Source organism: Eurosta solidaginis, chromosome 2 (assembly GCF_040869045.1).
Source record: "Eurosta solidaginis isolate ZX-2024a chromosome 2, ASM4086904v1, whole genome shotgun sequence".
NCBI lineage: Eukaryota > Metazoa > Arthropoda > Insecta > Diptera > Tephritidae > Eurosta > Eurosta solidaginis.
The window spans coordinates 275,936,916-275,962,312 of record NC_090320.1 but is presented as its reverse complement, the minus strand read 5'-3'; the positions used below and the strand labels follow the sequence as shown (position 1 = coordinate 275,962,312).

The 25,397-nt window shown below is 35.7% G+C and overlaps 1 protein-coding gene across 11 annotated transcripts in view; it reads right to left on the bottom strand.

Annotated features, from left to right (window-relative positions):
* Piezo (piezo type mechanosensitive ion channel component) overlaps positions 1-25,397 on the bottom strand; it is a 149,801-nt gene that overhangs the window by 38,755 nt on the left and 85,649 nt on the right. For 9 of the 11 annotated variants that reach the window (XM_067768129.1, XM_067768118.1, XM_067768123.1 and 6 more), the window contains exons 3-17: positions 21,111-21,247; positions 17,839-18,109; positions 17,544-17,749; positions 17,317-17,443; positions 15,388-15,507; positions 15,157-15,319; positions 14,429-14,563; positions 7,406-7,465; positions 4,964-5,149; positions 2,502-2,699; positions 1,887-2,437; positions 1,449-1,818; positions 955-1,128; positions 389-887; positions 16-316 (exon numbers count right to left, since the gene is read on the bottom strand). In XM_067768129.1, coding sequence (XP_067624230.1) covers positions 16-316; positions 389-887; positions 955-1,128; positions 1,449-1,818; positions 1,887-2,437; positions 2,502-2,699; positions 4,964-5,149; positions 7,406-7,465; positions 14,429-14,563; positions 15,157-15,319; positions 15,388-15,507; positions 17,317-17,443; positions 17,544-17,749; positions 17,839-18,109; positions 21,111-21,174 — 3,425 coding nt within the window. In that variant the 5' untranslated portion in view covers positions 21,175-21,247. Of the gene's footprint in view, positions 1-15; positions 317-388; positions 888-954; positions 1,129-1,448; positions 1,819-1,886; positions 2,438-2,501; positions 2,700-4,963; positions 5,150-7,405; positions 7,466-14,428; positions 14,564-15,156; positions 15,320-15,387; positions 15,508-17,316; positions 17,444-17,543; positions 17,750-17,838; positions 18,110-21,110; positions 21,250-25,397 lie in introns of all 11 variants that reach the window. The other 2 variants (XM_067768121.1, XM_067768125.1) reach the window with 2 other exon arrangements.

Sequence of the window (25,397 nt, the reverse complement as noted above, 5' to 3'; positions counted from 1 at the left end):
CAATAGAAACCACATAGTACAGTATACATGAATATATCCAAATAATTGCGTACATGCGTTAAGAAATCATTTGTAGGATTTACAAAGGGTACGCGACCCATTTGCTCAATATGTTTGACTATATTGCGATTCGAGCCGCCCGGGTAGCTATCAGCAAATTTATTTTCGAAGTTGTAATTACGCTTTTGACGCGTTACAATCATTAATAGAATAAAATCGAATATTAATTTTTTCGCGTGATTATAATGCAAATCACCGGGTAGCAGCACCCAACCTTGTATGGGTGCTGAAAAGCGTGAATGTTGCCAAGGATAATCTGAAAGAGATGCAGCGAAAGAATTATTGTTGAAAAAATAAAATGAAACGTATATGATCTTCAGAAACACACCCAAACACAAACTTGGTGGCAATCCCAGAAAAACCATATATTGCAGAAATATGCATAAAGCTATAAACACTTGAAATATGCCCCATACTGAACTGCGCCGTTTACGACTAAACATCAGCAATATCGTTAACCATGTAGCATAACTCAAAGCTACAATATCCTGTCGATATGCAATGGTAGCTACCAACATTATTAATGACACTTCTTGACCAAATTTATAAAATCCATAATTGAAAAGATATTGTATCATTGATTTTAGATTCGTTTCGGCTTTAGTACGATCTGTACCAGGAAAGAGTACTTTAGCTTGACCCATGCGTGTGTGTCCGTGTATTGCGCGCATTTGAAATTGTCTTAAGGTTACCACAGCATGTAATGTTACAACAATCATATAAATAATATACATTTTTATAAGACCAATAAGACCATTTGTAGTATCGTCGGCCTTTTGTAGACCAAACCATTCGGCGCTATTGCCATGTGTTTCGTTATCGTGACTCTAGAAATGTGAAGACATTTTTGATTACATATATGTGCACAAATTCGAAAAACACATTTATACTTACGCATGTAACATTGTAATCTTCATGATTTATATAACCAATTTGATAAATCATTTTTGTTAATATTATGATTGATACAACGAAAGAGATTATGCGACTAATGAAAATTTGTATTGAAGTTCTACTGATGCAACCCAATACGCATAAAGCGACGAATATGACATTGAGTATACACACCTAAAAGTAAATAAAACATAAAATAAAAATGTTTGGAATTCAAATTATTTTAAAAGCTATATGCAAGCATTTTCATAAGCTTCCTGCATAATATTAAATTCAATATCGAATGTTAGGTCTCAATTAGAAATGACATGAAAGTTCGAAAAATTTTCGAAGTTCAAATTATTTTGAAAGTTATGTTCAAAAAAATTCCTCATATTCGTTCGAATTTGGCAATAGAAACGCAATAAATAAATTCAAAAATATTCGATAATCGTACTTCTACCGCAGTTATGTTCAAATGAACGTTTTCGCAATAAACTAAAACGTTATCTTACCTGATTAACGGCGCATATAAATGCTGTTAAATAAACAGCTTTAATGATATGTATTTCCAAAAACCGCCAAAATAGTTTTTTCGAAACTATAAAATAATGACTTAATATATTTCGTAAACGCTTTAACGACGAGACCAATAAACGCTTAGCGTCTTTATTAGGACGTTCACTTTGAGATGACTTTTGACTACCGTGCCTGCCATCCACCGTATTACGAATTATTTGCGAATCATGATGTTGTAGTGATTCAATAAAACGACGATGAAAATAATGCACTTGTATAACAGTAAGTATAACGATTAGTGTAGGTGAGACTAGATGTAGAAAAAGATCTTTCGTTTTGAATTGCTCCAAGCCAATATCGTTTTGCCTATTTTAATATAAATAAAAATAATTTAATGCTTTACTATAAATTGATATTAAAAATTGTATACTAACAGCGTTTGCGATATATTCAAGTATTCAGACCAATACAGATCGAATTTATCAAATTGATAAGTATAAATCAAAATCAACATTGACATCGCATAAAATATGATGAACAGCCAAAATCCATACATAACTTTAACCCATATTTTCGATGATGATTGGAAGACGAGTAGGAAAAATAGGAATAACGCCATATAGCAAATGCGAAAGCCCGTCATAAATTTCCCTGTCATAGCGCACAAGAATATCACCAATACCAACATCCAAATCCATAAACGTACCAAAAGATTTTTTACAATATCACCCATTTTCTTAAGCACCTTTGATGTGTGTTTATGTTTGGATTCAATTGAATCTTCTGAATCAATAGTTTCGAGCGCCATTGAAGTAGGTGATTTGTTTTTTTTACGTTTCTCTTCAGTTTTTTCTTGGAAAAATTGTCTTGAGGTAATCCAAAACATGAGTAGGAATAGTGTTTTGACGATCACTGGTACGCATGGATGTGTGCCATGTTCTTGTGGGCGTTCCAAACCAATTTGTTGCAAATTAATACCGGCGGTCTGTAATTCATATACAATTTAGTTAAATTTAATTTGTAATTTTCTTTTTAAATATTTATCTTACATCAACTTTGGCGGGTAATTCGTCATTTTTCAAATCCATGCCATATATATATTGTGCAATTAGTAGAAACTCAGCATAGCATACGATAAAAGGACTAGATCGCATCATAGCTTTGCGTTGATTTGGTATCATCCATAGTATATTCGCCCACAGCAATAAAACGAACGTCAACCAACTGTGATAGATGATGGCCCATGTCTAGGTAAAAGGAATAAACAAAACTATATTTAGTGAAAAAGCTTAAATAGAATTCTCAAAAAAAAAAAGTCATGAAAATTTAATAATAGAAATTTTGTGCGGTTCTCTGACAAATGTGCTCATTTTCCTTATGTTTCTAAAACCATCTTCAGGCTATCGCAAAATTAAAACAAAATAATACTGAAATAGTCCCGATATGATCCGTCAAACAATGTCATGGTCTTGAACGATTCCAAAATGCTCGAAAAACAAGCATTAAAGAGCCCCGAAATCATCTGGAGGTAGTTTCCAAATGATCTTTAACTTGGTCCTGACCAGACAAATGATTCCGAACCAAAAAAGAAACGGTCGCAAAGTAATTATTTCGAAAATAAACTCGACATCGCCGTTGCAACAAACACGAAAAGATCAAGAACGCAATACCGCAACGTTATCGAAGTTATCTTAAAAATAACTTCGAAATTAATCCCGCACATATTCAGAACACAATCCCGAAAGGGTGCCGCAATAGTACGCAAATTATCCATGAAACAATTCAGAAATAATCCCTAAATTACCCTCAAAACAATCCCGAACTGATCCGGAAATCGTTCCGAAACGATTTTGAACTGTTTCGAAATAGTCCTGAAATTAACAGAAAACAATCCTCAAACAATTTTCACAATGAAAAAAAATATATATATTCCCGGAAACCAACCCAAAATAGTTTCAAGTGATCCTTAAATAGCCCCATAATTAGCCACAATTAGTCCCTAAATGATCTAGAAAAAGTTAGGCAATAGTCCCGAAGTGCCTAAAGATATGATACGAAAATAGTTACGCAGTAATTTCTAAGTTTCCGTAAATATCCCGAAAAAGTCTACAACTGATCTTGAAAAATAATTCAATCTTCAAAGGATTCACTTTGTACAAATTCCAGGACATTAATCAAACAAGAGTTTCAATTTCCACACACTTTTTATCGCACTTTATCCTCGAAAATAATCTCTGTTTTGACAGCTGTTTACGTTGATTTCGCAATTTGCTGGGGCGAAATCGTAACATCCGTGATCGTATAACTCGTCACGTAAAAACATGATTTTCGAATTATGACATACGTGAACGTAGTGCTTCGATCGTAATTATACGTGACACGTCACGTTCCACTTTGCCACTACAAACTGGCGATCGTAAACACACAAATTTCATTGAAAATGTAAATAAATAGTTAAAATAAATGAATAAATATAATATAATAACAAATTTCAATATCTTATTATTAACAAGGGACGAATTCAAACAAAGCTTAATCCAAGCCAAAAGGAAATATTGGCGGAATTCATGGCGAAAGCCCCGCTTTGGTATCGGCTTTCTACAAATTTAACATCTCCAGAAAGTAACTGAAATTTTACTAAGTTAAGCGAAATCTCTTCAAGTAACTGCAATAATTTTTTGTTACAAAGAATAATACATAAATGACATGTTATGTTTTGTTCGATAAGTCGAAAGGGTTACTGCGCTCTCTTAACCGCCTTCGGACTATCTTTTAATCGCCTTCGCCTTTACTGGAGCTCAAGCCAAACAATAAAATTGGATCCATAACAGATACTCACTTTATTTTTATATTTTTGGCAACCACTTTGACTGCTCAAAAACTAAAAATAAAATCCAACCTAATGTGGATCGTAAAATTCATTGTGAATTGAAAATAAATTACGTTCCGTTTACTATCGTATGTTATAATCCCCCATTTTGTTTATACGTTTGACGTATCACGTAATGTTCCTTCGTATGGTTGCCGATCCGTGATCGTATGTTACGATTAGATCCCTCTATCGCTAACACTTGCTTACATTCTTTATCAGTGTTTTTGGTTTTATTATATGTTTTCGTAATATGTTGGCGGACAAACTTTTAATGGAATGTCAAAAAATTCCGTTACATACTAATTTACATGGTGAATCCATACCAGGTGGAGGCAAAGCGAATTCAAATTCACATTCATGCATAGGAATGCCAATTCAACAGAAAAGTTTAATTGCCTTCGATTAACTGACATAGTAAAGTACCAGGCGCTGTATAGAAAATAATCAAGAAGAAGAAATCAGCGGTTGTGATAACAAAACCTGGTGCCAATTCGTAACATCCGTGATCGTATAACTCGTCACGTAAAAACTTGGTTTTCGGATTATGACATACGTTAACGTACTACTTCGATCGTAATTTTGGGTTGAAACGAAGTTTTCTTATGCAATTGAAAAAACACCTAAAATCCCCATACTCACCATCATTGATATATTTGTAAAGATATAACTGTTCTGATATATAAATTGTCCAATGCTGCGAAAGCCATAACAGATTTGATCACATATCGTATTTGTGAATATATCAGGTGATTGGATAGACACATCTGAAGAAATTTCCCCGACAGTTGAATCTTTGATTTCACTTTTCCGCAAACGTTTTACCAGCTGGTACAGTAATTGAATGAAAAAAGGAAAGAATTAAATTTTTTTAAAGAGAGAACACATTTTTTTATAAAACATTGAAATAAGCACAAGCAGTTAGACCAAAGACAAGAGGATGTTATAATCCAACGCTATGCATAAATATGTTATGTGAAGTCGAACGATGTATGAAGAGTTCAACTTAATAATTGTGATAAATGAACGTCGCATCACCACCTGAGAGCACATGACACAAATTACATACATGTGATGTGATAAGTGAGGGGAAATTTTAGAGTAAGTTTGGGAAATTTAAGTTTTTTTAAATATTCTAAACTTTATTCAGGGTGTATTTTACTAAGTTTTAATCAAGGATAGTTAAATAAGGATTTGTATTGGGGTAGGACATGAGCCCTTCTAAATAAATTACTAATTTACTTATACACGGATTTATTTGTTAGCATATACACAAACCCAGTTTGAATACATATAAGTACTTACTATGTACACCTGCGAGGAAAAATTCAAATCTTTTTTTATATTCTTTAATTAAAAAAGTAATAGTTTTTGAGTATGTAATTCAATTTTGAAACCGTTTTGAAAAGTTTTTAAAAATATTCATAAACATTTTTGCTTTGTATTTTAGGAAATTTTTCGATTAAGCAATTTCGAGGAAATTCCAATTCGATTATTATGAAAATTCCCAACATTTGAAGTTTAAGGCAATCTTAGTCAATTAAGTCTGAAAAAGTATTAGTTTGAAGTCTTTCAGCAGTATTTTTAAATTTTTTTGTCCGAAGTGCGATTTAGATATTCGTCCATACTTATCTATCGAAAGTATACCTCATTAGTTTGAGGCACATGACCTAAAAAGTTTCTCAAATTTCTAAACAAAAATTTCCATATCTAAATGTTTATTGTTTTCGAATTTTTTTGGAATTGTTTTTGAAACAAGTTTACATAATATATTATGAATGCAAAACTTCTAAATACAAATTTTGGAAGTTTCGTAAAAGTTAACATAATTTAAAAATTAACTGGATCATAACACCGCACACTGAAAATGTTTCCTAAAATTAAAAAAAAAACGTAATTTTTATATATTTTCAAAAACTTTTTAAATTACCAAATTTTTTTTAATATATTTTCGAAATCGGTTTTTATAGACTAATAGGAATGGAAGATTAAAAAAAATTGGGATAATTCACATAAATTTTTAAAATTGAACTACAAAAATATTCTAAATAAAAATTTACGATTCCCATTTACATTTTCAAAATCTTAAAATCTTCTCCAACCTTAGCAATTCTTCGAAAACGTTTTCGAAATTAAAATAAATAATCAAAGATTGACCAAAAGTTCAAAATTTATGAAGATTTCGAACTCACTATGTGATAGTTTTATAGAAAGTACTCAAATATTGATTTTTTTTTTTCAAATACTTTCTCTTACCATAGACTTATATATGTAAATTGAAGATTATAAAAAAAAATATGTGGAAACGTTTATGAAGACTTTTACAAATTTATTCGAAGACGTGGTTTTCTATAGACTAATATGAATTGGACTTCGCAACTGCATACTCAAAACGTTGTCTTGAGTTCTACATAAAAATTTTGGAATTTCCGCAGACGTTTTCGAAAGTGAACTACATAATAAATAAGTGTCCGAAAATTCAAAATAAAACTTTGAGAGATAAAGATTTCGAACATTTTTGAATTGACCAAAATGAAAACGATTTTTGGAAACTCAAATTTTAAAATATTTCAGAAGTTGTTTTGCTTGCTTTTTCTAACCGACGAAAATAAAAAGAGCCGAATATAACTTACGAACTTTCGTATTATTTTTCTCCGCTAATTTTATACTCGCAGGTATATGCAAGTATGTATACATACACATTCAATTAGTAAAACCATTTGACTTTCGAAAACTAGTTCGAAAACTTAAATTGTTTCAATAAAGGAGAACTCACTTCTTTATAGCTATTATTTACAAAACTATGTAATGAAATGATAAAAATGAGTCATGAATTATAGTTAGTACATATGAACAGATATTTTTTTGTTTATCTAAAAACTATGATGGGTTAGATGGAAGCTTAATGGGGTGTAATAAAGATACTTTGCTAAGGAATTTCCTATATATAACAAGGAAAACAATCAATTCAGACAAACAAGTGATGTTAGACAAACAATTTGAGTTAATTTTTAATTGCAATTTTGTTAAAATTTGTAAAATTTTTTTATTTTTATTATTTAACACATTGGTTAGTTTACGTACAGGAGTCGTTTCAGTCGGTTCGATAGTACTTTTTGGACGTTGGTCACGACGTAACGAAACCTAAAGTAAAAGTAGAAAAGCATAAACTTAAAATAAACGCAATCGAAAGCAATCAAGTTGTGCAGAAATTATTAATTTTTTTCCACAGATTTTTGATAAAATTTGGATATAACAGAATAAGTGCAGGGCAGGATGAGGAAAGGGAATAAGGTTAAGTAGGAAAAAAGTAAACCAATTGATGTCACCTGTAAAAAAATGGTAAAGAATAGTAAAAATACGCGATAGAAAGCAGCGATAAACTAAAAAAAAAAATAATTTTTTATCATTATTATTGTTATGATAAATTTTTTCTTAATTGAAAAAATTTTTAAATTAGAATAGAAGAAAGAAAAAAATTTTTTTTTGAATGGTTATAGCAGCGGCGCCTAAACGTTGCCGATGAAGGAATTTAGCAGTTCCCGAAATGGATCTATACAACGAGCTTTGGCAGTTGTCTAAAATTTTTTCTTTCTTCTATTCTAATTTAAAAATGTTTTCAATTAAGAAAAAATTTATCATAACAATAATAATGATAAAAAATTATTGTTAGGCCTTGAGCTCGATTCGAACCCGCGATCTTAAAATCAGTAGGCCGATATAACAACAAAAATTGTAAAAAAAAAATATAAAAAAAGATAAATTAAACACAAGAAATAAATTATATACTTAACACAATAAACTAATAAATTAAAAATAATTAAAAATCAAATAAAAATAAAAACAAAAAAGAGTTAAGATATGTGGCAAAATAAAAAGATATAAATTAAAATTGAACCTAAGCCAAAGAGAAATAATACAAAACATCTTATTATTAAAGAAACCGCCATAAAAGATTATTAAAAATAACCAACGCGCACAATCACTCTCACTGCTCTCTCTAGTAGTCTTTTTGGTACTGATTTAATTTTTAATTTAGAGGTATGTAGGTGTGTCCCACACACTTTTACGAAATAAGAAAACTGACCACTTGTCTACTTCAATAAACAACGTAGCTCGAGTTCACAAATATTAATTATCAATTGGGGTTTCAGGGTTGTTTCTCTTTTACAGAAAGCATTTTCTTGAACCCTTTTCATGCGATAATTTTCCAATTGTTTATTGTTTGAGAAACGTTTGAAAAATAAATTTCAAACATTGGTCGTAAGATATTTTCCTGGGATTCGACTTTCGCACTTACACAATCGGATTTTAGAAGAATAGAACCCGATCGTTAACAAAAAGAGTAGAAGAGCAGGCAACTTTATTTAGTTTCATATAAGCAATAAGCGAAGATTGACATTGTTCAAGAGAATAGATATATGTACATTATATGTTTGAAATGGGTTTGAACAAATAAGTTTTCTCAATTTGAGAAATAAAGAAAATCCCAAATTAAAAATTGAGTTTTAAAAACGCTATCAACCCGTGGTTTGAGATGATTTGAAAAAAATCCTATTCTCAATTCTGAAGCGTTTGAACTTTGTATTCAGATTGATTGTCAATTAAAAAAAAAAGCTCAAATATACTCTGAAAAAAAGTAATAAAATGAAATAACTCAAAACAAACAAAAACAAGTATTGCTTGATAGTCGCCAAACAATTACTGAAAATCTACAATATATTTCTTTACTACGAATGGACACTTTTTATAGTAAACTCATAAGAGAACTGGACTCAAACAGCATTTGGATACCAAATAAAAATAAATAATTACGTACTACACCTTTTCCAACTGTTTTTAAAAAAATACATTACTTTAGAAAAGCTAAAATGAATATCAGAAAAGTGCAAATTTATTTCGAGAAAACCAACTGCATTTCAGACATTCCAATTTTTTTTCAGAAATATAAATTTTTTTTTCAGAAAAAGCCAAATAAATTGTACGTATTCTAGAAAACCTCAAATTTATTTCTGAAACCGCAAATGTATTTCAGAACTGATAAAATATATTGCCAAAAATCTCAAATATTTTTTAGAAAGCACAAGCAAGTTTTACGAAAGATAGATTTGTTTAGAAAATTCAAACTTCAATTAACTCCAGCAAAAATTATTCTTTAACTGTGATTCGTGCTGCGAAAAGTGAATAATTTTGAATAAAAACTGAAGCAAGCTTGCATTCTAAAACTTTGGCCTCGATCAAGAAATCGGTGGTATAAGCACATCAAGTGTGCTATCGATGGAAATGCGTCGGCAGAAAGGGTTCAACAACTATAAAAGAAGTGAACGACTTAACGCAACATTTCAACAGATTCGAGTCATTGCATGGGACAAAGCGTCCTGTCATGCTAAGTTGTAGGAAGTCTGTTATAATAGATCAGCAGCATTTTTAGGTCTGAGACCCATACTCCCCGATGACTGTTATAACAGATCGACAACTTGTTTAGTTCTGGGACTGTACTCTCCGATGATTGAACTGAAAATTCATGGTAAAAGTAAAGTCATTTTATTAACACTAATATGGCACTTTCTAACATGAATCGAAAAGGAGTAATTGAAGGACGTTTACTGACTCTGTTTTATAGAAATTACTGTACAGTTGAGTTTTCTGAAATACATTTTATTTTTATCCGAAATAGAGCTGAAAAAGATGCAGTTTGTTTATACATATCGTTTATGAATTTTGAACAACAGTGTTTGTATTTTGTTTAAAAAAAAAGGCATAAATTGTTTGATATTTAGCTTTAGGAGTTATATTTTTGTTATTTATGTAGTTTATTTTTACACGGGGTATAGCCGACCATGCGTATATCAGCATCAGCATCCCCCTAAAGAGGATAGAGAAGGGAGGAAACTTTAGAAACCCTAGGTCAACGAACTGGACTAAATTCCAGAAACAAGTAGAAACAAAACTGGGACAACCCAAAGAGGTTGCCAATGTGGAGGAACTGGAGGAGTCGAATGAATTCCTACCAAGGACGCTTATGACTGCGTATACCAAAGCTTGCCCTCTAAGAAGATTCAGGGATGCATCAGCATCCCCCTAAAGAGGATAGAGAAGGGAGGAAACTTTAGAAACCCTAGGTCAACGAACTGGACTAAATTCCAGAAACAAGTAGAAACAAAACTGGGACAACCCAAAGAGGTTGCCAATGTGGAGGAACTGGAGGAGTCGAATGAATTCCTACCAAGGACGCTTATGACTGCGTATACCAAAGCTTGCCCTCTAAGAAGATTCAGAGGAAAACCAAAGCCACCATGGTGGAGCAATGAGCTGAGTCTTCTATGAAGACAGGTAAAAGAAATGTTTAAGCTCGCAAAGACCGCGGAAAGCGAAGCGTGTTGGGACGAGTACAGGGATCTACTGAGGATCTACAAGCGTGGAATTTCCAGGGCGAAGAGAATCTCATGAAAAAGTTTCTGTACGGACATAGAGTGCTCCAGCGAAACAGCACGGTTGAAAAAAGTCATAGCAAGGGGAAACATAGTCCAGGGACTAATAAAGAAAGAGAACGGGGAATGGTCACGTAATAGTGAGGAATCCCATGAGGTGCTTTTCGAAACACATTTCCCATCTGGAGACGGTTTAGAAGAGCCAGCAGACATCACTCACACTTCGATCACGGAGCTAGTAGTGCCGAGCTTGGTGACCGATACCAAGATGGAATGGGCAGTGGAGACGTTTTCTAAGTTTAAATCACCGGGCACAGATGGTATATTCCCGGCCATGCTACAAGTTTCAAGGATGGCGGTCGTGGAATGGCTTAAAATAATATTCGATGGGTGCATACGGCTGAATCATGTACCGCACTCTTGAAGAACTGCTCGTGTAGATTTCCTACCAAAGACGGGGAAGCTCGGTCACGTGTATCCCAAAGAATATAGACCCATTAGCTTAACATCATTTCTGCTCAAAACCTTTGAGAGGCTGAGAGATGTGTACATAAAGTCCAACGTGGATGAAAAACTGCTCTCCACAACACAGCATGTGTACACCGAAGGCAAGTCGGTAGACACCGCATTGCATAGGGTGATAATAAGCATACAGAAATCCTTGGAATATAAGGAATATGCTCTACGAGTCTTCCTGGACATTGCCGGGGCTTTCAATAATGTTTCTAAATGGGCGATTATGGATAGTTTTAATTACATTAAAGTACATCCAGCCTTAACGAGATCGATCGGCTGCATGTTGAATTGCAGGAAGAATACATCACAATGGGGATTGTACGAGGCCATGAAATCAGTGGACAGGGGAACGCCGCAGGGAGGGGTGCTATCACGTCTGCTATGGACGCTGGTCATCAACCAACTGCTCAGGCGATTCGATGAGGGACCCGTAAAACTTACGGCTTACGCAAATGACGTTGCAATTGTCATAAGTGGAAAGTGCCTTCCAACGATTAGTTCTTTGATGGATCGGGCGCTTGGGGATATTCATACCTGGGCATCTAATGTCGGGTTGAAAGTCAACGTATATGGTCTTGTTTACAAAGAGGTACAAGGTCCCAAATTGGACCGGGCCTAAGTTAGGAGGGGTGACCTTACAGGAGAAACCTTGCACAAAATATCTAGGAATCATCCTAGACAGTAAGCTGTCATGGAAGCTCAAAGGAGAGGGTGAAGAAGGCTTCAACGACACTTTATGCATGTAAAAGAATGCTGGGGTGTACGTGGGGCTTATCGCCCTCTCTTTCTCATTGGGTTTTTTACAGTGATTGTAGGCCCTATTCTATACTCTGGAGTTCTTGTTTGGTGGAAAGCCACACAAAAAAAAACATACCTCAAAAAATTAGAGGGGGTATGCAGACTGTCGATGCTTAGCGCTACGGGAGCCCTGAAAACAACCCCGACGGCTGCACTGTATGCCATTCTGCACATTCCACCTGTAGACCTGGTAGCAAAGAACATAGCATTAACAACTACAACCAGGCTCGGTGCCTCGGAGCAGCTTGAACGCCGAACATATGGCCATAGTAGTATAGCGTCATCAATCACAAGACGAACATACTACCTGACTCCCTATCTGCGCTTCGAGGCAGATCTTAAGGCCACAATAGAGGTGGACGGTTGGCGCAAGGGTGCGCAAATGGCGGACGAGGCGATACATGTGTACACAGATGGTTCCAAAGTAGTGGAAGGCGTAGGGTCTACGGTATACCGTGCTGATCCGGAAATAAGTAGATCGTACAGGCTGCCGGATTACTGTAGCGTTCTCCAAGCGGAAATATTAGCCGTAGAAACCCTGGAAGAGAATAGCTTAAGCTGCCACCGTGTTAACTTTTATATTGTCATTCAAGCAGCAATTAATGCATGCAATAATCTCTGATCTGAAAAAGCGGATAAACTAGCTAAAAAGGGCGCATCCCTTGAAGCTTGCTCCGTAGACGTACCAATTAGACTGGGCGAGATTAAGCGAACGTGAGAGGTGCACATGATCGATCAATCGGGAAAGGCGTGGGTTCAAGCGCGGGGCTGTAAAGTGCCGAAGATTATGTGTAGGTCTTACAACCTTAGACTAACAAAGTTGCTTCTGTCATTAAAAAGAGAGGATTGTAGACTCATGACGGGTATTCTGACTGAACACTGCCTTCTGGCGTCACATGCCTTTAAATTAGGCTTGGTCAGTGATAGCAGATGTAGGAAGTGCGGGTTGGAGGAGGAAACGATCGAGCACGTTCTGTGCTCGTGCCCTGCACTTGCCAGGCTAAGACTCCAGCTATTAGGAGCGATACACCTGTCAGATCTAGAAGCAGCAAGTGGATTAAGTCCTAGGAAGCTTCTAGTATTTGCCAAGAGGACGGAGTTATTTCATAACATAGGTCCTGGCTTCGATAGGGCTTTTCAGTTTGGTCGTTAAAACAAACTTCTGGTAACACTACGGACTCGATCAGTCTATGTGAGGTCCTCATGGACCGGCCAGTTCAACCTAACCTAACCAAGGATTTACTCGAAATAAATAATATAAAAAATGTCCTCTATTTTTTTGGAAAACTAAACCATTGAACATTTGAGTATCTTTGTTAGATTTCAGCTTTTTTACTTCTAAAGCTTAATTCCTGTAGCGTGACTATACTTAATAGGTCCGACTAAACAAATTTAACCACATAACACCCAAGAAATTCCGAAGGAAAATCAAATAAACAATTGGGCAACTCTCTCAGTCTAGGAAGGATATTTACAACATTTACCTGCACAAAATTGACAACACTCAGATAAGTAAATCATTTCGATCTGATCCTGTATTAAGCACCAAAAGTTAATTATAAAATGTATATTTTATGTATTAAAAGAGTTTGCAAAAACTTTTGGGACTAAATTGGAAAATCTTCTACTTTTTCTATGGTTTCGAGGCAGAGAGAATAACTCTAATAATAAGAAACTGTTTTCACTCGTATGAAATTGTATGGGAAAATTATTCCCTTCTATTGAAATACGTAACTATTCGAATTTTTAAAAACTGTGTACTTCAAAACATTATTGCAGTAATATTCGAAAACAATGAATAGACAATGTAGTATTTCAGAGATCACACTCTTTGGTAACGTTTTACAAGACGGTGCAGCACCTAATTTTTATCAAAAATTATCAAAGGGGGTATCAAAAGACGCGCTTCGACCTCAGTTTTTAGAATCCGAAAACGATCGGTTCAAATTTTCATGTGGTTGTTGTATTTCGACAGATTTGTTGTACACACACACACACTAATGCAGAAAGGTGGTCTGCGCGCATTTAATTTTGATCCCCAAACCGGTGCTGGACCCACCCAGGGTTATTTCTTTAAATAACGGCCGAACGCCAACGCAGAAAGGTGTTCTGTTTAAAAAAAAAAAGATGGATCGGGTCCTACATTTCGGAGCTTCTCGGGGTCATTTTATGCTTTTTTGTAAATATTTTTCGACACAAATAATATGTTTAATTTTCGCTTTCCGATTCTAAACACGGAGGCTTAAACGCATCTTTTGATAATTTTTGATAAAAATTAGGTGGTGCAGCGTCTTGCAAAACGTTACCCACTGCTTTTTCAATTATCAAGATTTTCTAACCAAAATAAAAATATATTCCTTACAGTTAAACGTTGCGCACGTGTCCAACTATCTTTTTTACTATTACGCGATGAATGAGTGGTGACACGTGATATTTGACGTGCTAATTTACTACCATTTTCTAATTGACCTTTAGCCGGTTTGAACTTTGCAGCGACCTAAATAGCGCAGTGCATAAAATAAGAAATTAATTTTTGTTTTAATATTTTTCAATGAAAATTACAAAGAAATACCAATATTTCAAAAATATGCATATAAATATAGTTTCATTAAAAGATTTTTGTCAGTATTACGTTCGAATTCGAATTTTTGTTTTCGTAGCAGCAGTAGTAGCGTTGTAGTAAACACGCAAAAAGCAGCATTAAAAAAAGAAAAGAAAAGTAAGAAGGTTTTTAATAATTTTCAAATAATTCAAATTGATAGATAGGCAATTTTTCAGAAAAGAAATGAAGCAATGCCAAAAACCCTTTTTGTTTGATGTGTTATTGAGTAGGTTTTGTTTGTTTTTCATTTTGTTGTGAAAATGTGTTTATTGTGGTATTTAACTTGTTTTTTCTTGTATTTTGTGCATTCCACATGTAATGTTAAAACACTGTAACCATGAAATCGGTTAAAATGCAAACAAGACCCCCAAGAAGTAGATAGATATTATAGACATATATGTATGTATGTGTGTCTTTAGGTATGGGTAGGTACTTTTATATGGAAAACTAAGTTAATTATTACTCATATGAAATTATAATCTACTCACATTTGCATTACTGAGGCACTTGGCGGTTAGCGCCAGCACAAAATATGTTAGCAACATTAAAACGGGAAGAATGAATGAGTCAAAACTATATTTCAAATTATAGCTCATAACTCGTATATCACGTTCACAAGACGATAAGACCAACGGTTCAAGCGCCAACAATCTATGAAATAATTAAGAAATTGATTTTTGTTTATAGAATAAATAGTTTTATTTATACATTAAACTTACCTAGCAATTAGATTATCACTACTCAAATAGCGTTGCGCCCATGGTGTTTGATATGCGACAATACACACTGAATGTACCACGATTACTAGCATTACGAGCCGTAGCACCAACGAGAATCCACTAAAATAAAAGGCAATTAGAGAAGGACACATTATATCCTCCCTTAAGCGAGGTAAGTTATAGTTATAGAAATATAACTTGCTACGCTATAACGCTAAGCGTCGCGTCCTTATCTTGCGAATAAAGCTTAAGTTTAAGCTAGCCCAACCCATATGCACAATCAAAAAACGGGACCGTACTAAATTGCACAACATTTATTACTAATTTAGTACCGGTTAACTAAATGTATTACCCTTGTAGCTTAGGTTAAGCTAGCCCAACCCATATGCACAACCAAAAAAACGACACCGTACTAAATTAGTATTAAATGTTGTGCAATTTAGTACGATCTCCTTTTTTGATTGTGAATATGGGTAGGGCTAGCTTAAACTTAAACTTAAGCTAGCCCAACCCTCGATATTTTTTAAAATATAAGAGTAATAAATTTAATTAACAGGTACTAAATTAGTAATAAATGTTGTGCAATTTAGTACGGTCTCGTTTTTTGATTGGGCTGAAAACGTTGGGCTAGCTTAAGAGAGCTGCTTAATGTGTAGAACAGGACTGGTAAGGCTTCGGTTGTACTTGTATTGCTATAGACTGGCATTTGGAAAATGCTGGGGGCTTTCTTCATTGGTTGGTACAAACCGAAACAATGATTAGCTTTGGTAACTAGGAGCAAGCGGCGCCGTTTGTACGACACCTACAACGCCACTTTGAGGAGGATTTAACTGTGACCAACACTCAGACTCACTACGCCTTACACTTGAGCAGGTTGCAGTTTCGCGTTAGTGAAGGTAACTGGATAAGGATCATGATTAGTGCGTCAAAATGGGCAAGAACTTAGATCACCCGATGGCCATATAATGCTCCTTTGCGATTTTTGATGTTCGACTTTATCTTCTGCTAGCAGCAGCACCGTTTTGCTTACGTTACAATTTGGTTCAATTTTTGCAGGCTGAGTGTATGCATGTTCTGCCAGAAACAGCTTGGGTGCAGTTTGGAACGAACTTATGTATGCGTAAGTCTAAAAGGCATTTTCTGGAGTATGGATATATAATATTTAGTATTTTCATGATTCAAAATACAAATACTACGATCCTTGTACTTTTGAAGAGAATTTCACGCTCACCAAACTTCTGAAAGAAAGCCGGAGTCACACCGAAAGAGCCAGACGATTTGAGATGTGGGATGGGGGGGAGATATTTTGATGTTGGATCTTATATTTTTTGCTATCTATTACCAAGCCCAACAGTCTACCAAAGGGAACCCGCGGGCTCCACAGAACATTTTCAGCTGAAGAGCTACCGCTTGTAGAGTTTCGCTTCATGTATGGTCGTTACTGACACAAGTTCCCCGAATAATGTTACAGAATTGGATACGTAAGGTCCACCCCTTACACTTCACTACAAGGTACTTCTACTGCTAGTGAGAACCGAAACTGATGACAGTACCAAAGTACTCAGGCTATTGCAAATCTGACCGTGAAGTTCACGAAAGAAACCGGCACCGGCGTTGTGCAATCTTCAGTGTCACTTTCATTTCTGCAACCATTGTCACTTTCATCTCCACTGTTAACTTTCAAAATAGCGATTAACGTTGTATTTCTCCGTTTAATGAGAGCATGATTACTAAAATAACACAATTTTTAAAATAAAATTTTGTGGTATCGTTTCCAGAATCATTCCATCGCGGTTAAATTCTATGACACAGTTTTTTCTCATGATTCATAATGGGGTTACAGTCAACTGCGACATATTTGTACTTCCATATGTATTTGAAAAAAAAAAAAAACATTTTGAACAAATAATGATTCAAAATCATACTCACCGTCGCAGCGATCTATAAGTGGCCCAATAGCTCCCACTTAAAAGGAATATAAGAAAATAGAAACCCGCTGGCGCTGAAGGCCGCAATATGGATATAATAAATAACATTGATAAACAAAAGAGCGGTGCTGAAAAAGATGAATGAAATAATGTGAATAAATTTATAGCTCGCAATATGTGAACGCTGATCACAACCCGGCATAGTCATGAAAGAGTAAGAATACTCACATATTCTCAAAAGACCATCGAAAAATGCCTCTTCTTCTGAATTATTTTCCGTTTCTCCTAAAGGTATCGTTACAATTTCTCCAATTTCTAATTGTAATGGTATCGGTGGTGGTTGTTGCGTTAATTTTTTTATAATTATGAATGAAATCACCACTGTGATGAAAACTACCATATCTGGCGCATGCCATTCAATAGCGGCCATTGGGCTAAATTTTGAAAGAAAAGAAAAGGCAATTATATAATTAACAAATTACAACTTATTTAATACATTTTTTTATATATGGCATGCACTTACTGTAAATTTTTCAAATTAATGAAGCCGATATGTCGCAACAACTGTTGCGTAAATGAACACATTGAAAAGATCGAATCGATCTTTACAGCAATTATTGTCACTTGTAGTACTATATGACATAATAATAGTAGTGCACATAGTGCGATGAGTATTATGAAGAATGGTCCAACTGAACCTTTAAAATTACGATTGTTGGCGATGGGGATAAAGGGCGTTATAAAAAACATTAACAGGTACACGAACGATATACCGGCAGGTCGAAACAGTGCAGCTGAAAAGATACAGAAAAGGTAAAATTAATTACAATATGAAGATATTAAAAATTAAAAAAAATATTAATTATCTATACTACTTATAAAACCAAAAGTCTAAACATTTTTTTTTAGTTAAGCCGCGAATCTACTGAGCCGATTTCTCTAAATCAAGTTTTAAAATGAAGTATTTGTGCTGCACAATGATTTTATTTTCATAGTTTAACTAGCAGACCCGGCAGGCGTTGTTCTGCTCTAGCTTTGGTCTATGTGCATAACTTTCAAGCAGTTTTTACCTCTTACTCTCCCTTCCCCTCTTTCCCCTTTTTATTCACGCTTTCCTCTGCCTTTCCCTTTTTCTGCCTCTCCGTCTTTTCCCTCACTTCTTTTTCGTTCCATCTATACCCATCTCTCTATCTTCGTCTAAATCTATTTCTTTCCCCTTCCCTCTTTTCTTTTTTCTCTAGTTCTTCTTACTTTTCTCCATCCCTTGTTCCCAGCACCAGTCCCAGGCCTAGTTCCAGTCCCAGTCTCAGTCAGTCTCTGCTCCATTTCCCGGAAAAGAAGTGTCGTAAACTAGGCAAATGGCCAAATTTCAGGCAAATTGAACCGTGAATACAATTTGTTAGAAATAATCGGTTCCTGGTCCACATCCCGAAAGAAAAGTATCGTAAATATGAATGTAGGCCAGGGGTTGCCTATGTATTTTGTTCTACTTCCCGGAAATAAACTTCTGAGGAAGGTCATGGGCTCAGTGAGTAGACATAGCGCTGTTTTAATTTGGGATCCGTATCATCGAAGTAGGGTTAGGTTAGGCTACGTGCCTGCTAAACGGTTAAGGGATGGCTCACTTGTAAACTTTTTGGGTCCGCCGGGCTACGTCGTCCCTTACGACTTGTTACAGCGTATCCTACATGCTTTTCATTTTCAGCGCATCGCTACGTCAAAATGATGAAATTACGAAATGGCAGGCATCGTTCTTGAATATATCCTGCGGAGAGTCGAATGCGCCCCAAACCGAAATACTTACGTGTCGTTCTCGCAAAGGCTGGAAAGCTGAGCATAAAACAACTGGATAAGTCTACCTTGTATTCCTCTTTACACCTAACGCAGCTACCATTGTATAGTGCCCTGTTAACACGTCAGTTATCACAAATAAATAAACTTAAGTAAACCCTAATTGTACCGCCGAGCGCTTGGAGTAAAGAACTAGTTAGATGGGTATCGATACCTAGTGATAAGATTGTGTCAGACCAGCAATTTCTTGGCTGACCGGGAGGCCCGGGTATCTGCTCAGGCCAAAAGATCAGCATGACAGTTGGCAAGGATACCCCAGTTGCCAAAGATACCCTAGCACCCATAAAGTATTTAGATGTCATTGAAAACGAGGTGAAACAATAGCAGCTCTCGCGTTTACCGTTTTCATAGTCGCCTTACTACATATATAGGTAAATATTAAACTCCCGAAGAGTTAAGCGATGGATCCATACATCGCATCCCTAACAACGCACAATGGTCGGTCTTATATGAAGATGGTAGCCAAAAATACTTCCAGTAGAGATATCAACGTGAAAATTTTGGTCACGGCTTTACAAATATGTCATAAATTTTTTTTCATAAAATTGGTGCGGGTGATACCTTTATACAACCACCCACTTTCACCGCATGCATACAAAAAGTAAGTAGATGTGTGGGAAAAAGTGGTAAGATGTGTCTATCGCAAATACAATGTTTAATATGATTAAATAAAGAGATTAAAGTTATTAAAATATCTTGCATACATAACAATAACAAAACAACAGACACACACAAAAGTTTACATTTGCATATCGTCGACTGGATAAAATAATGTTGTATGTTACATGTGAGCGCATATAACATACGACAATGATTTATCACGCTGACGCTATCAGAAAACTGTCGCAAAACATAGTTAGTGGCAGAAAGTGGCAGCTGATATTAACACTTTAGAATCTTAAAACTTTGACTAATAATAATATATAGGTCCCAACCCATTCGGTGAGGAACCCAACTAAAACTTTAGCTGAAATTTAAATATTTGTGCAAATAAACACTAATAAAAGCACTGGTGAAATTTTAAATAACAAAAAAAAAAAAAAAAACACAAAAAGCTAAAAACACTAAAATTATTTCAAGATGAAGGAAATACCTTTGACTTCATTTCATTTCCTTTCATTTTCATTTCTATTTATATCAATATAATGATATTTTATGTATTTTTAAATAGCTTAAACTTGCACTTTATTTTTATACCTTTAGAAGGCTGTTCTAATAAGAGATACTAACGACACATTTTGTGACAAACTTTTCACTTCGATTTTTGGAATAAGGAACCGACCACTGTGCAACGGCGACCTCCGCCTGTATAACACTACTGTGATCGCGCAGCCTAAACTTCCGCCCGATTTCAAGCTGTTGGCCGAATATTTCCCTCACCAACCCTCTCTCACCAGCCTGGATTCATGTGTGAACCAGTGTCACGCCACATATTAGTTCCCCATCTTGAGGGAACGTGAGTGATGAATTTATTAATACTTACTAAACCCAGCACACAGTAGTCTGCCATGCCAAGACTGAAGTCAAAGCCGGTCAGTAACAAAAAATCCCACCTAGAACGCGGAAACATCTGTGGTAAACTAGTAGGTTCTGTATATGGATAATTTCATAAAGGGTAATTTTATAAAGAATTCGCATTGATATTGAGAGGAGATGATTCTACCAAACAGTAGGAAAATGTAGGTTTTTGCGAAATGCTCTATGCAACTTAGGTTGCCCTATGGCGCAGTAAAAGGAAATCAATTTGTTTCCTTATAATTTGATTACATATGTAAATTTTAACTCCAAGTATACAAAAACATTTCTTGCAAACTATTTTCATTCCCAATCATAATCTTTGTAAAAAGCTTTATGGCTCTAGTTTAGGGTGCTTGAGATTTTACAAGTAATAACTCACAAAATTCCCGCATAAAATATTTTAATAATAACTGTAATTACACTTACCCAACACCAGTACCGTCGGCACCACAAAATATTGTATCGCAAGGCAACCATAACTGACTGCCATTTTGTGGAAGATTTGATAGTTTTCTTATAGAGGTTGAAATACCTGCATCGGCTGTTTTCTTAGCTGTACATCGCTGCAAGGAAAAAAAGGTAGAAAAAATGTATAATCATTATTGGTCAACAATATCATTCTTTTAAATATTTTATGGTTAAACTAAAATCTTAAAGAGATGCTTACTAGACTGTTTAAAAAAGTAACAAGTATAAATCAAAGCTCGCCTCATAGACTGGAAGCAACCAGACGCCATCAAAGGCCAAGGACGTGCACTATTGTCGTATGATGAAAGCATGCCCTCTCAATTTTCAAATAATGGAAAAAAGGACAATAGGACACAAAAATTAAGAAAAAATACGGAATTCGACAATGTATTACAACAATGATGAGTGAGAATGCGGCTGGGATTAGCATTAAAAGCAACATTACATCAAGTGCACATACAATGAGCTAATCGGGACAAGAGACACGGGCTAGAGCTGACAGGGTGCTTATAGGTACAGATATCAAATAAATAATAGTTTAAAAAAACTAAAAAACACGCTTTTATAGCTAACCGAACTAAAAAATAAAAAATAATTTTCAATTAAAAAGAGTTTATATAACAGTAGTTAAAAAGCGTGGGGTGCATTTGACTACATTTCATATCTTTCCTCTCAGATAGTTGCCAATAGAATGATTGTAACATTCAATATCAAGCACCCCACGCTTTTTACTGTGAATTTAATTATTCTGTTAATAACTTAAATTTGATTATAATTTTATTTTGAGGTGATTAACTATAAATGATTGTTTGACCTTCTACTAGTGTTATATAAACTCTTTTTAATTGAAAATTATTTTCTATTTCTTAGTTCGGTTAGCTATAAAAGCGTGTTCTTTTAGTTTTTTTAAACTATTATTTATTTTAAATTTTTTAGTTCAAGTAATTTTAAAAGTTTTAGTCGAGAGTGATAAAACCTCGAAACGCCAGCGGTCCATTGATGAATCCAACCCCACGGCACCGAAAAGGGCCAAGACGCAGGGGGGCTGGACGCGGTCTTTCGCCGAAATTGCCAAGGGTAGGCAGATCATTGGCATTATAGACGAGAACAGCGAAGATGGCAGGATCCCGAAACAACAGTGGAAGTGGATCGAGGCCGCGCTCGCTAAGGTGGCGGTTAAGATTAAGAAAGACAACCCTGGTCCACCGCCATCTTACACCGATGCAGGGTGGTTCCAGGGCAATGTCAAGCTAATTGCCTGTGACGACGCCAGGTCGGTAAACCTCTATAGGGCCGCCGTCACACTGATAGGGGTGGTATATCCGGGCGCGCGCCTCAAGGTAGTGGAGGCGCGTGATATCCCCTCACGACCAAGGGCTAGAGCCTGGGTTCCAGTGACGCCAACGGACCCAGCTGACATCCTGGAGCTGCTCCAGGAGTACAACCCGCCACAGGATTGGAAGTCAACCCGGATAAAACCGAGCTTGTCCTCTTCACGAGGAGGTTCAAAGTACCAAATCTTACACCGCCAAGAATTGGGGGTAAGTTCTTAGCGTTTAGCGATCAAGTCAAGTATTTGAGAGTCATTCTGGATAGGAAGCTATTATGGAGTGACCATATAGTGGAGTGATCCAAGAAGGCAGCAGCAGAGCTGTTCACCTGCAAGAGGGCAATTGGCACCTCCTAGGGATTCTCCCCTAAGGTGACCTACTGGATTTACACAGCCATTGTGTGCCCGATTCTTCTTTATGGTGCCTTGGTCTGGTGGCCTGCACTAGCTAAAAGTACCTATCTTAAAATGCTTCAAAAGGTGCAACGGAGTTCGGAGCTCTGCATTACCGGGGCTCTCGGCTCCACTCCAGATTCCGTTACATACATACATGGATACATAGATAGATACAGGCCAAGCTAATAAAAGCGTGTTAAAAAGGGCTCCAGTATGCTCTTTCGTAGGTGTGCCATGCATCCCCTTCTATCATTAATAAAGGAATGCGTTCTTCGCATTATGTGCAAGGTTTCAAATCTATGGCCATTTAGGGTGGTCATAAGTTCAATTGACCTTATGTCCGTTAAGCTTATGTCACCCCACCATCACATTAATGCATTGTCATCGAGCACTGATACGTGTGCAAAGTTTCAATCAAACTTATGGCCATTCAAAGTGTTAATAACGCCAATTGACCTTATGGCCGTTGACCTTATGTCACCACACCATCACATTAATGCATTGTCATCGAGCCTTGATACGTGTGCAAAGTCTCAATCAAACTTATGGCCATTCAAAGTGGTAATAAGGCCAATCGACCTTATGGCCGTTGACCCTATGTCACCGCACCATCGCATTTATGCATTGTCATCGAGCCTTGATACGTCTGCAAAGTTTCAATCAAACTTATGGCCATTCAAAGTGATAATAAGGCCAATTGACCTTATGGCCGTTGACCTTATGTCAGCACTCCATCACATTAATGCATTGTCATCGAGCCTTGATACGTGTGCAAAGTTTCAAGCAAACTTATGGCCATTCAAAGTGGTAATAAGGCCAATTGACCTTACGGCCGTTGAATTTATGTCGCCGCACAATCACATTAATGCATTGTCATCGAACCTTGATACGTGTGCAAAGTTGCAATCAAACTTATGGCCATTCATAGTGATAATAAGGCCAATTGACCTTATGGCCGTTGATCTTATGTCACCACACCACCACATTAATGCATTGTCATCGGTCCTTGATACATATGCAAAGTTTCAAATTAATCAGACTTCTAGAAACCGGTGAAAATTAAGCTCAAAGATTCCGTTACATACAGGCCAAGCTAATAAAAGCGTGTTCAAGCTAAAGAGCTGAACTCATCAGTTGATTGTAATTAAAATTAAAATTTAATTATTTTAATATCTGCCTAGAGCTTTTATAAATGTTAGTCTATACCTAATTTGAGCAATTGAGATGAGGCAATTATAAGGATAGAGTCAAGAGCGGCCCAAGTTTAATGATCGCGTACACAGCTACCGATCGGGATGCACCCCACGAGGAGGAGCAACCACTTTTATGAGAAATAACCCATAGGAAGAAGCGCTTAATAGGCTGTGACGCAAACGGCACTCATGCATTTTGGGGCGGCTTTAAGCAAAAACTCTGCATGTAAGAAACAATCACTTATGTCGTTAATAAGTAGTATAAATAGGAGTGGTCCTAAAATCCTACCTTGGGGGACCCCTGGAGAGGCAACAAATTGTGTAGAAGACACACCATCAATCGTAACTACGCAGCATCTTTTCATTAAATATGAATTGATCCACAATAACAAAGATTAGTGAAATCCTGTGCAGGCCAATTTACTAAGTAAAATTTTGTGGGAAACTTTATCGAAAGTCTTAGAAAAATTTGTATTAATACAGTCAACTTGGAGTCCAGAAGAAAATGAAGAAGTGCAGAAATAACTGAACACAGCTAAATTAGAAACTGTTGACCGACCTGATACAGATCCATGTTGATTTGGGTTTATCAAAGTCTTAACAGCAAAGTAGATTTTTTTCTTTGACTATGTATTAAAACAGTTTTGGAATACATGAGAGCTTCGCTATCGGCCTATAGTTGCGACACTTTTACTTCCATTTTTGAAAAACGGCGTTATGGAAGTCAGTTTCCAATCATTTAGGAATGTACCTGCGGATAGGGATTTATTAAAAATGAACACGAGTGGACTAACTAATGCTGAACAACTTTTAAATAAAACAGCTGAGAAACCATCGACATCTGTCTTAGAAGAAGGCTTAAGGTATGCTAAACCATCAATAACATCTTTTGAAGAAATCTCCAAGTTCCCAAAGTTTAAGAATGACGGGATTTCAGCAGAAAAATCAGGGCACCCCGTCATCAGTCACATAGTTTGACTTAAAAAGTCTGCAAATAGGTTTGCAGCCTCAACTGGGGTACTAGCATAATTGTTATCATATACAACCAAAGTAGGTATACTTGAGCAAGCCTTATTCGATTTAACAAAATTCCAAAACATTTTAGGATTGGTTTTAATGTTACGCTCAGGTTATTTATATACCTTTTATAAAGCTTTTTATCTAAAGACTTAAATTTGTTTTTGAAAATGCTGATATTTAACAAAATATGCGCAATTATGAGATATTTTATACTTTTTAAGATACTCATTTTTAAGATTTTTTAAGCTTTATAAACGCAAGTTGTACCAAGGAGATTTATAAACAGCCCTCTTTTTTAAAGGAATA